The sequence below is a fragment of the Cryptomeria japonica genome, chromosome 1, assembly GCF_030272615.1.
Source record: "Cryptomeria japonica chromosome 1, Sugi_1.0, whole genome shotgun sequence".
NCBI lineage: Eukaryota > Viridiplantae > Streptophyta > Pinopsida > Cupressales > Cupressaceae > Cryptomeria > Cryptomeria japonica.
The window spans coordinates 100,085,283-100,098,932 of NC_081405.1; the positions used below are offsets into that span (position 1 = coordinate 100,085,283).

Genomic DNA, 13,650 nt, shown 5'->3' on the forward strand with positions numbered 1-13,650 from the left:
ATCAAATTGGCCTCTTGACGATTAATATTATATGTTCCTCGTATGGTCATGGTGATTATGTCAGTCCAAGCTCTACCAGGTCCAAGTACAACGATCTACCAGTTTATAAGAGCCATCAACACATGGTAATCACTATACCATATTTAATAATAAAAAAACTTCACTTCTTGATAAAGAAAAATTTTACTATTTATGCATTTTAAGAAGCAATTTTTTTATTTATCAGACGTAAAAATCACATTTTTGTAGAAAATAAAAAACATAATTTTTCATTGATAAAAGCAATAAGAGTGGCAGCAAGTAAGCAATGGCAGAGTTGAGAGAGGCATGAAAAAAGGTCCTGACTTATATAATGGAAGAAAATGATCTTGAAGTTGTTGGCTATTTACAACTTGTAGTAAATCTTCACATCTTAATACAACATTAAAGCATCAAAGAAGATTTACAAAGCACAGAGAATTTAGCTTTATCCAATAATATATAGAGGTATTACGATATCCAGTTGCCATTCATGTTTTCTAAATGATCATATGCAAAGTATGCCATGGTGCCATTCCATACTACCCGATTTAATTTAGTCTTTACCTTTTACGGATGCTATCAGATGCTGATAAATACTCCTGACGGCCATATGCCTCAAGTATTTCATCAACCTCGTGTCTTGAGAGCTCATTTACATCTTGAATCTTCAAATACCAAAAAAAGGACATGATCTTAGCAAAAATATGGCATAATGAAATATGAAACACCACTCTCCAATCTAAAACCCAATAAATAAAAGAAAATATGCAACCACCCAGACCTTAGTTAAGAGGAGACACTTCTCTTCTACAGCACGTTCCAAATCTGTAGTTGCCTGGTGAAGAAGGCTAGCAACCAGCTTTAGTGTTGGTTGTCTCTGTCTACCAAATGTATAATTACCAACAAAAACTCCATCCATAATCTGCCATTAAAAAATTCCAATCATCGGAAAGTAGTACTGTCCATAATATCAATCAAGCATTATAATCTAAAGTAATAGACACAGACCATAACCTTTCTTAAAGAAGAGTATCAGCTGCTTACCGCAACCACCTATTAAAACAACATATATAAAATCTAATCTAACAGAAATATAGCATCAATAATAAAGTATGCAACTGTGCTTAAAAAAAACATCATATGAAAATTTTCAGAATGAAAGATTCAGTAAAAATCACTGATTTAAGTGATACGAGTGCAACTAAAAGCAAGATAAAAACATAAAGGAATCAACAGAAACAATAAATGATGTACATTCTATTGTATTAGGTGTATAAAGTGTATATAGAGAACAATTATATACAACAAAGCTTCTTCACAAAGAAAGCTCCTAATAGAAGAAAGAGAAAGGAAGCTTCTAGAAGATGTCTACAATAAGCTTGTATAATGACAAAACTTCAACAATAAGACAGATGTATAAAGATACGTGGAAGTATCAAGAATATAAAATTAAAATAAACCATACACTATATGATTATGTCTCATTATTTTGTCCCTGCTTCAGAGTAAATAATTCCCATTTGTGCTGTAAATATGAAAAGTCCTGCTAAAAAGATGATTGGGAAATCCACGTAGATTGATTTGGACAGAAGCCCTTGTGGCTAACTATGTAAATGGCAGAGAAGTTGTTTGCCGGCATCAAAAAGAGTACATTCGTCTGAAGGTGTCTGAAAATTAGAGTTGTATCCTATGGGAGGAGACATACAAATTAATTCCTCCAAATGTGCTGGCCCATATTGCTTAAGTTGCCTCACATTCACAACATCATGCATGTCAAGCTGAGAAGGAAGACCCAACATCAAAACATTTGTCGATTTTTTGAATACCATAAGGCTGTTTGACCTTGTGATGCTGCCGAGATATAAATCTTTGTTGAAAAAGATGACAAACTCTTATGTCAATCATTATCAATTTGACCTTGTTTCTGCACAAGTCTTCAATAGAGCATCAACTTGTGCATTGATTTTTAAGAAATATTAAACAAAAGACGACTAAACAGAAGACAATGCACTATCTTGATCATTTAGTTGATTAGATACATAAGCTGTGGGAAGAGCTACTGGAATCTTATGGGGACAAAAGTCTTGGTACAGGAGGATGCCATGAAGATACATGGACAGAGCTATTATAGCTATGCTGCAGCACATAGAAATAAGTCCTCCTGCTTATTTCAGCAATTATAGATGTGAAGTGCAGGAACCAAGAAGTGGTTAACTACTTTGAATAGACCATAAGTTTATAAATGAAAGAATGTAGAAAATATTAAATAACAACCTAAAGAATTCCATTCAGTATTTCAAAAGTCACAAAATTTGGAATCATAATCCAAAACAACAGTGATGAGTACGTCAAAGCGACACTGTATATATTGGAAAAACAACTCCATTGCTTTCAAGGCATCCATGATTCTAAAGATTAATAATTAATGTATAATTAAGAAAGCCATAGATGGTTCTCTTAATGCATAATTGACAAAAGGAGATGATTTCCCCATATGGGTTATCATAAGAATATGAAAATTGGCCTAAAATGTGGACATGTGAATAGATTGATTTCCAAACTTCATATGCAACAATCCAGTATCAAGAATACGCAGAACCTTGGAAGGAGGACTATTCAACACATCAGCAATCCCCTTTTCATGCCTAATGACAAGGTAAAATGGTTGACTGTAAAAATCCCATCTAAGGTGCCATTGTTCTTGAATCTTGGATTGTCAATTAAAAATAATATGTGGCAGCTAATGAATATGAAAGATTGCTTCCTTACAAAGAATCTAGCATGTTCATTGTTTGAGTGCTTGAACCAATACATAAAATTTGCTGTCACACATGATCTACTTCTGTATGGATCTATAGAGTGTTTCTAAATGATATACAATTGAGCTGCCTCTCTCTTTTAGAACAACATATCTAACATAATCTGAAGATTTTGACTCTATCTCTAAAGCCTGCTGCATCTCAGAAATGAGCAAGCACAAGAACTGTAGTATGCTGCCCTATTTTGCCTTGAGTTTTTTCTTGTTTTTTTATTTGTTTTGAGAATGTTTGATGGATAAGATAGAAGAGACAGAAGAGCAGAAATATACTGCAATAGATTGCATATTTATAATAGCAGATAACAATGAAATGGTTTGCAATTTTCAAAGCTCAAATCAACTATAATCTGAAAGTACAATGCAGATATAATACTGGAGATACCTGTTGATGTGTTTTTTATGCACTTCATACACAAAATATATTACCAAGGTATCTTAAACTCTCTTGAACAAAATCTTCTCGGATGCTAAATTATGTGATCAACCAAGACGACTCCAAGGTTCCGATAGACAGGTCTTGACCATATACATGAATAGATTCACTGATTGTGATGTGATTTGCTGGAATCACAAAGATGAAAGAGGACTTACATTTATACTTGAACTCTGATTAGAACTCTTTCAATGTGACTGGAACTCAATCATCTGATTTGCAATCTTGTGATGCTTTTCTCCTAACTTGAACTCAAAATAAAGGATAAAAGGAAGAAGGGTTTTGTAATGTCCCCTTCTCACTGATGTTCCTTCAGAGGTCCATTAGCCTATTCCTGAGACCCGTAGGCTAGGTAGAATGAGTAATCAAGGTCTAGCATCAATGAAACGAGGACTTACTATTTTTAGTAAGTCAGGGGATGACCGTTCTGGTGCCATTGTCCGACCGAGCACTCCTTGCTTTGCCTCTGGACGCGATGATCATATTTTTCTGAGCATTAATTCTTGACTTACTATTTTTAGTAAGTGGCTGGGTGGCACATTTCTATTTTTGGCAGTAGACAGGGGTCTGAATTCTGCAGCAGTTTGTGGTCGTTTGGGCTCAGTTTCATCTTGGAGGTGATAATAATTAGTGCGGGAGATATTTGCAACATAATTAAATATTATTTCCTTTCCTAAGGTTAATATTTAATTTATCTATTTATTGGCTACTGGTTTATTAAATTTGGGATTAATGCCTGTTTAATCCTAAGTTTGGGCGAAATTCAGTTATTTTATGGGATGTGAAATATTTTTTTAAAAAAAGGGATATAATTTCACTTTACATCGCCATTTTGTGCCTAAGTGTCCAACGTGGGTCCTCCCCTCTCTTGGGCGTGACTTTTGACTTAGGAAGTTGGGCGCTACACTTGGGTCCACATGAAAGTGGAATGAAATTCAAATGCAAGCGTGGAATTTGGAGGGATGTCATTTGGATTTGAAGAATGAAGTTATAAATATGAGGCTTGGGTTCCCATTTGCACCATCTTGAAAATCTGTAATGTTATGCTGCCGGATTGGCGACAGAACTTGAGGCTTCGGAGTGCGTCTCCCTAGTGCTACCCGGTTTCGTACTTGAAATACAGTACCTAGCTGTGCCTTGTATTCTTCTATCATTTTCAGAGCTTTGCCATAGACATCTTGGTGTTGCAACGATTCTGGACTTGCTGGTTTTGCCTGTGGCTGAAACACATTTTTGCTCACATCTCTCTGCTGGAGCGTCTGATAGTTATGGGTATTATTCCTATCTTCCTTCCCAGCACTGGCAAATAAGTTTTTAAGTTTTTAGCACATTTGTTTGAGTATTGATTTAATTATGCAAAATCGAAATTCCTAGTCTAGGCGTGGGTTTTTTGGGTTGCATTGGGATGCGTGCAAAATAAAAAAAGGGTTGTTTGGGGTGTGGCTGTGATTGGTTGTCATTGTATTGGATGTACAGTGGGATTGGGCTTGATTTGAATCAATTCGGGTAAAAATTGAGTGAGTTATGAGTATTTTCATGTTTTCATGGGCTGCTGGAACTGTACTTTCAGCCTACAGAGCAGTGTAACAGAAAATTACAATATTGTGTAGAAATCTGCAGTTAATCTTCTCATCTCATCTCCATATTGTAAGGATTGTTTCAGTAGTACTGAGCATCCCATTCTATCTGCTTTTATTTGTAATTCCCACTGCATAAGTGGAAGAGGCTGGCTTGCCGCCTTCTCAGTTTTGTAATTCAGTTTTCTTTGGTAAATAGTCCTCCCGCTGAAATATGCGGTAGAGTGATGTTTTAATGTAATGTCCTCCCGCTGAATAAGTGGTCGAGTGATAAGTTCAATGTTTTGGTCCTCCCGCTGAAATATGCGGTAGAGTGATTGTTAATGTAATGTCCTCCCGCTGAAATACGCGGTAGAGTGATTGAACTTCTATTTCTTGTAATCTTTCCCTTGGTCGGTTCACCGCCAAGAAGTTTAGTTTCTATCCTGCTGGATAAGCAGAAGGGGATGGCTTGCCGCCCATGCAGTTGTAATGTTCAGTTTGTTTATTGATGCTGACGATCCCCGCAACACCGTATGCTCTCACCCTCCCAGTCTGGGCTCTCGGTGAACAAGTGGAAGTGTTCCCTTTTAGTTGTTTTGCTTATTACTCTAACCTTAACGGGTTAATTGTTGTGGATGAATTGCTATTGGCCTGAAAAAAACAAAAAAAAAATTAGTGGGATATTACAGGTTTAGAGAGACTAATCTATTCCTAGAATGTAAGAGACTATGAATGACTTAGTAAAACTCTACTAGACTCTACTTTGCCATGCAAAGGACAACTCCACAAAGCTAGTGCGATCTTCTAAGGTAAGCAAATTATATTCAAATCAACATCAACAACATCGACACCATTAATGTGATGCATATCAATGGGTGAGTGGCAATCAAATTTACGCTTATGTAGAGAGTTCAGTTGACCACGCAAAGTATTTAGCAATCAGAAAAATACTAGTATGAACATGCAAATTTCATCATTAATCATTCACAATAACTTATATCCATCTAATCAATGAACTTCAACTAAAACTTAATAAGTAACAAGAAACCATGCAACAGGTAGACGTTACACATAGAAATCCACCATGCTTCAATGAAGATCATGTATTAAAATCAACAAGTCTTAGAAACAATTCCTTCTTTCCTCCTGCTATTCTACTCTACTGCTAATTATCTGGCTGCTAAAAATTTACCTTTACAATGAGAGATTTGAGCCTTTTCTAGTGCTCTCAATACAATTCAATGGCTTAGATTTATCTCCATTCAATGGCCACGATTGTACAGTAAAACCCTAATTAGGGTTTGTTATAACAAACTCTTTTCTTGACCAATGAAATAATTACAAGATTTTGGACACGTGTCCTCCTTTGAATGCAGCCCAATGAGTGATGAGGTTAACTGGTTAAGTACATAAAAACAATATTTAATGTAGTGTTGTCTCACTTGCTCTTTCCTAAGATGAGTCAGCTAACGAACTTGGATGCACTAACTTGGAAGAATTTGATTGGTTGGTGATGACTACAACGCCACATCAGCTACATGTAGATCATCACAAAGAAGTGTTGATACCTTGAGCAATATCTATTGATACTCAATATTTCAAATTGTTCCTTGATGCTCCTCGATCTTGAAATATTGAACATGTCTTTGATATGATTGAACTCCGTGTCCTAAACTTTGATTCCTAAGTAATGTTTGGAATTCCTTGTTTTGCATTTGTGTTGATGTATAATACTTTGTTGTATCCTCATCCTCCCGAATTTGAACCAAGATTCTTTGATTTCCTTGCGATTCCTCATGTTGAATTCGCCTTGATTCTTGAATTCAAGATTGATGTAAAATTTCTTCTTCATTCTTGCTTATCTAGGTTTTTGATTCTTCTCCTTAGCATATCTTGATGAATTCTCCATGTCATGGGACAATCCTTGACTTCTTCCTACGTTGAAATATATTTTCCTCTTGATGGGTGGGATTTTGAATTGTTCGTACTACTGTAGAGCCTCTCCACATTGTTATGTCTTGAGTCTTCATGCAATGTCAAGTCCTTGAATGTCTTGAATCCCACTCAAAGTCCTTTCCTCAACCACAACTCCATACCTTCAATGTGTTGATCCTTCCTAGCATTCAATTCTTATGTTGAATGTGTAACTTAACTTCTTCATGCTGTTGGAGTATCGTTCATGCTATGATATCTTGAAGTTCTCTATCGGCTCCTTGAAATGTGCTAAATTCTAAAGTTGTCTTTGCTGTAGTTGCACTTTCTTCATCTTGCAAAATTCTACATGCTATTGATGAATCTCCCTTGCATGCCCTTGAAGGGCTCTATGTTGAGTTTTCCTTGGTGTGGTTCTTGATATTCATGAAAGTTTTGATGAAATATAGATTTTGGTGATACAAGCCCAACTCTAAGTTGCATCCTTTGAGCTCGTGTTGTCTTTTACACTTGTGTCTTCCTTCTTAAATTCCTCCTTTTGGAATGTGAATGTCCACCTTTCTCGCTTTCCATCTTTGCATTAAACACTCGGGATATTGTAATTCTGCCTTGATTGAGAATTTTGCCATTCATTTGATCATCTCTGATAGTCTGATAAAAGTCACAGCAAGATCCTGCTTAAAACTGCTGAAATATTACCCAAATTTCATTGAAATATCTTTACTAACTGACGGAATTCACCCTAATTGCCAATTAGATAACAGGAAGTTGTCTCAGCTCTGATTCCTTCACACCATAGGTCTGATTTGTATGCTAGCATGTCAGACTTCAATTTAATACAAACCTCCCCCACACTTCATGCTTTAGGTCTCCCTTTAGGTCAGTCCTTATGAGTCACATACTTCACATTGAACACACACGTTTCACTTTTGGAATCCATACACCTCATGTTAGGTCTGGCCTTAACCTTAGACATTTAATTTAGATTAGGACCTTAATTTAGGTTCACACGCTTTGTGAGGACCTATATCCATTCCCTAACACATTTTGGGTTAGGTCCCATATCTCCACATTTAAGTTTAGGTCAAGGCTCAAATTAGGACTACACACCTTGATTTAGGTCAGGTCCTTATCTTATACACTTCAATAGATTCCCTTCTTTACATGTTTTGTGAGGATGCATTTTAATCCAACCGGTACCTATCTTGTATCTCACCACATGTTTCAAGTTTAGCTAAAGACCTATTCCCCTTATATAAGTTTCACTTGTGTCCACATTCACACATTTCATTTAGGTATAGGGTTGATTCATACGCTTGCCTTTTAGGACCACCCTTAAACGCTTCATTTTTAAGCCTCCTTTAACAATTTTGATTTAGCACCTATGTTCTCCACATGTTTGATTTAGGTCTTCATGCTTTAATTTAGCTTCTACATACTTCACACCTTTTGATTTGAAGCCATGTGTTTTGTTTTAGGACCTACATCCTATTTTAGGTCTACACGTTTGAGCTAGTACCTATCCTTGCACATTTTGATCCAATACACACGTTAGAATTTATGTCAAGACTTATTATCACACGTTTCACTTATGAGTCTACATGCTTGGGTTTAGGTCAAGACCTATTTCATCTCCCCATATGTTTCAGCTTGTTTTGTGATTAAGTCAAATTCCCAAAGAGGAAAATCGCACCTTATAGGGATTATTTTGTCCCTACTTAGCTTGCAACGCACAAGGATAAATGTCATTTCAAATTCTGATTGCTCATGGGTGGAAATTTGATGTGTATAGGGACAAAATTTAGTCCTTATGAAATTTCACATTACCTTAGCAAATTTAATTCCTTGGTGGAAATTTTGATTGCTCATTGGTGGAAATCCGATAAATTCTGATTGCTCATTGCTGGAAATCCAATAGGGATAGGGACAAAGTTAGTCCCTATGAAGATTCATCTTACCTTGGCAACTTTTACCTTCAAGTGGAAATTCGACCTTAATAAGGACAAAATTAGTCCCTATGAAATTTACCTTACCTATAGCAACGTTTTCCCTTTGAGTAGAAATTCAACCTTAACAGCGACTATTTAGAAATTTCATTTGATGTTTGCAAAATTATCTTTCAGGCGGAAATTCGATCTCTACAGTGGCTTTTTCTTGTAAAATTCCCATACAATCTTTGCAAGCCTTCTTCCTCGGTGGAGATTCAAAACCTCATAGGGAATTTTTTTATAATCCCTATATTTTGCCCAACGGTTGCAAGGTATTTTGTCAAGTGGAGATTCAACCTCCATAGGGACAAATCAGTCCCTACTTTTGTCCTAATATATGTCCTTACTTTTAATGTAACACCCGATGTGTAAGTTGATTTTGAAGCTTGGAGTGGAAAATCCATATGCATTGGGACAAAATTTAATCATTATTTTTGTCATGAATTCTCATAGGTAATTTGATCTTCAGATGCTAAGTGGAAAATCAATGTGTATAGGGACTTTTTGATTCCTAACTTTCCTTGATTTGTCCATATGAATTTTTTACTTACTTTTTTCAATGCCTTAAGGATTGGAAATTTGACCTCCATAGGGACAAATTGATCCCTATTTCTGTTCTTATTTTTGTTGCAATCCCCTTTAGGAAATTGATTCTTCATGTTGTGAGTGGAAAATCGAACATCATAGGGACTTTTTGATCCCTATTAAATTCCTTACTTTTGACGTAACCCTCCATAGGTAATTTGATCTTTGTGGAGAGGTGGAAAATCGACCCCCATAGGGGCAAATTGATTCTTATAGATTTCCCTCATTCAATTTGTTCAAATTCGCATAGCTTGTTCATCTCCAAGGTGGGAAATTCAATTTCCATAGCGACAAATTAGATTTTCATTGTCATTCCTTAATCCAAATCTCAAGAGTGGAGATTTAATTTCCATAGGGCCTTTTCACCCATTCATCACAAAATTCACATTAGCTTGCAAACACTTGGACATCTTAGCATTCCAGATGACTCCCTTGCAATTTGACAACTTTTGCATTCTTTGATAAAATTGACATTTTGACAAATCTTTGATAACCTTGACCTTAACTCACCACAACCTTGACAGACAGGTTAAAGGCTGAAGAAATCACTGCCAAACTAAGGCAATCTAAGCAAAACATCTACCTAGAAAGCAAAAAAGTGGGGGTCCCTTTTTGCAATGGGGCGATGTATGAAAATGTCACAACAATACCTAGATGATCAAATCTGATTACAAACATTAAATTAACATACCCATTTGCAAATAAGGGTTTCCAGACCCTAGTCGCCCACACCAAATAGCTCCAAAAATGACAGCTTGACAAAGGATAGGCAAGAAAGTTCAACAAACTAAATGCTGAAAAACCCTCCTCAAACCACAAGTGACCTCTCTATGAGTCCAAAATGCCACTTTCTAGCAAGTACAACTTTCTTGGGAAAGTATGGCCAGCAAAAATTAAACCAAAAGATGTGGAATAAACTCTGAAAAATCTTCTTAATCAGCCACCATGAACAATCTCTGAAAATACGAAGCTCTTTAAATAGAAGAAGATATCAAACACCGTTAAAGCCTAGCTATGATCTCTATGTAATGTCCCCAATTTTAATAAAGTGACTTAATTAAGTTAATTCATTAAGTGGTCCTAAATTTTAAATAATATCATAAGGACTTATTAATTAATTAATTTAATTATTAAATAAAGGGGCCCAAATTAATAAAATAATAAACTATTGTCGGCCTGCTTGTAACCCTTCGAGAAACTTCCCGGAGCTCTTTATAAGGCCGAGTTTCGCATAGTCGTCTGTATGGTGAATTTGATATTTTCTTTGTATTTGCGAATTCCAATTGGAGTTCCATTTTGTTGCAGTTTCGGACGTGCGGTGGAAATTTGGGTACCATACGGTTGGGTACATTACACTCTATGTGAAAAATCCAAGATATTCCCCAGATTGTGTTTTTCAACATGGAGAGTGTTGCCTACAAGGCATTTCATCCTCACAAACCCTGAAAAGTGTAGTCTTCTCCAAGAACAAGAACAATATCAAATATCAAATCCAACATAAACAAAATGAACACCAAAGCTACCTTTCATAGCTTCCCAAAAAGTTTGACCCTTTCCTCCTTTGCCTTCCAAATATTAAATCAAATTCACTTATATCTACTAAGTGGCATCCAAGTCCCCAAAGGGGCCTTTTATTAATATTTCACATTTAGCTTTAATATTGGTCACTGAGACGGGGGGTGAATCAGTGGTTTCAAACTATTTCCAACTATGTGTGTGCAACCGGTAAAGTAATGAAAACACTAGTCATCAAATACACACAAGGAATGCACCACACAACACCGGATGTACGAGGAAAACCCAATGTGGGAAAAACTTTGGTGAGAAATGTTGTTGGAGTCTACTGCTCCAATCCAGCCTCAGAATGAAACAACAGTTACAATGTTTTGGGCACCAACCCCTAATGATTTTTGGGCACCAACCCAAAGAAGCACCAACCCCTACACCGAGCACCAACTCAATGATTACAATGAGATAAATTAGATACAATGAAATCTCCTTGTTACAAAAGAATTTTGTAACTCCTGCAATCAATATTTTCTGCCGGTTTTAAGTCTTCTCTGTCTCACCGGTTCTATTGCCACCGGTTTTCTATTCACTGTCTCTGATCCCTTCCCAGTCAACCTCTGTCTTTCTTCACTTCCTTTGATCCTCACTCTACACTCACTCACTCTCTGATGCCTTCCTATCGGTTCAACCACTGCCGGTTTACTTGACTGTCAACTCTGTGACAGATCACCGGTTAGACCCCTCTTACTGGTTCTACCTCTCTTGTCAATTCTAATTCAAATACTTAGTTGCTTGAATCCTCTTTGATCTCACTCAATCTTTTCACCTCTCTGATTTCTCAAACACACTCTTCTCTGACTACTAGCATCAACAACTTTGATCTTTTGTCTGCATATTTATACAGAGGCTTTCCCATCCATAATTGAAGATCAAATCTTGCGTCCTAGGGTTATCTTCGCCAACCCAATCCGTATCAGATCTGATCGGATCTCTTCTCTGAGATGATAACCTGCAACAAAGCAATACCACACTGGCATATTTGTTTCTTCCAATACACGTTTGCTATTTTTAGCAAACACCAACCCTGCTTTTGTCAATCGCATTAAACGGTCTACTAGTTACCTTCTCCAGGTCGACAAGATGATCAGATGTCCCACTTCGATCAAGATATCAAAGAATCAAATCTTTGTCCTTTGAACTGCTTTGAGCCGCAATCCTCTGCAACTCCTCCATGATTTTTGCAATCTTCATTTAATGCAATCTTAGTCGACAACCACCTCACCGACGCAATCTTCACCACTGCACGTTGGCCACCTAGATCCTACGTGTCTTCTTCGTCAGCATCCACCTCAATTGGTTCAAAATCAGTCACTGATCAAAATGCACACTACCGGTTTTCACCTTATGCTACCGGTCTTCTTTCCCTACTGGTCATGCAATGACCGATCAACCCTTGTATCATCTCTTCACTGTTCTGTCGGTTACTTCAAGCTAACTTGGATTACTCCCGGCTCTGTGTGATCCGACAATCATTCACTCTGTTAGATTGTCTTTTGCTTGTTCATACATGCTCACCGATGGCCCTGTTTACCGATTGATACTACACCTTCTTGCATACCGGTTGACAGTACATACATGTTGATCATGCTATACCGGTTGACATAACCAGTCTTACCTTTAGTTATCTCTATGCTTACTTATGCTTACTCACCGGTGAACATCCATACCAGTAACATCTTCTACTTGCATCTTGCATACACCTTGCATACCGGTAGCCATCCATACTGGTGAATACATTCCGGTTGACATTAATGACAATACAATGCCAACAAAAAGGGCATTATGCTCATAATAACTATCAGAGCTCAACTAAATATTTGATACTGTCATCCTACTATATAAATTGTCTCCATAGTTCCCTAACCCTAACACATTAGCCTACAGGAACCCACTAGATAGGTTAATTGAACACCAAACTGAACCGGTTAGGAAGAGGACATTACACAAAAAAAGAAAATGGAATCCTTCAACTGCTATGATTCATTTGTGCCTGCTCCATTCCAAGAACCCACTACATATGTTGATTGTCCACCAAACTGAACTGGTTAGGAAGGGGACATTACACGAAAAGAAGAAAATGGAATCCTTCAACTATTATGATTCATTTGTGCTTACTCCATTCCAAGAGAAGTGCTTAGGATTGTAGAGTCAATTAAGTCATCTAGCAATATGAGTGGAGTATTGAATTAATTTGTTGTAGAAATTCATTGAATCAAGGAAATATTCCAACCCTGTAGTATATGATTGAGTAAGCCAATCATGACAATCTTGTATTTTCTAGATCTGCATGGAAGGCCTATTGGTCCATGATGAAACATACTAAATAGAAGTTTACCAAAAGGATGAATTTTTCATTTTGGAATGCCCTTTATCTTGCTGCAAGAGATCAAGAACAATATGAATATTTTTTAAATGATTATTCCAACTGTTTCTAAAGAGTAGAGTAGACCAATCATTAAGGAACATGAATTTGTCTAGAACTACATGAAACCATGTTGCTCAATATTAAACATATAACCAAAGAAAGTTTGCTCAAAGTAAATCTTTTTCATTTTGAGGCATGCTTAATGTTGCCATACAAAATCAATGTAATGTCCCCATTTTTGCGTCTTCCTTAGTGTCAGTGTTTTACAGGGTCTCTTGGGTGTCTATAGGCTAATATCATGATTTGGACACCACTATGGCTTCATCAGTGGGCACAATGGGTACCATTCTTTTAAGTTTTCCTTCTCAACGCATCATCAA

The 13,650-nt window shown here is 36.7% G+C and overlaps 1 protein-coding gene across 1 annotated transcript in view; it reads right to left on the reverse strand.

Moving 5' to 3' along the window:
* Nucleotides 1–13,650, reverse strand: part of LOC131041900 (nuclear pore complex protein NUP205) — a 269,379-nt gene that overhangs the window by 39,489 nt on the left and 216,240 nt on the right. Inside the window, exons 41-42 of the mRNA XM_057975129.2 lie at nucleotides 803–943; nucleotides 586–686 (exon numbers count right to left, since the gene is read on the reverse strand). Of these exons, the coding sequence (XP_057831112.2) occupies nucleotides 586–686; nucleotides 803–943 (242 nt within the window). The remainder of the gene's footprint in view (nucleotides 1–585; nucleotides 687–802; nucleotides 944–13,650) is intronic.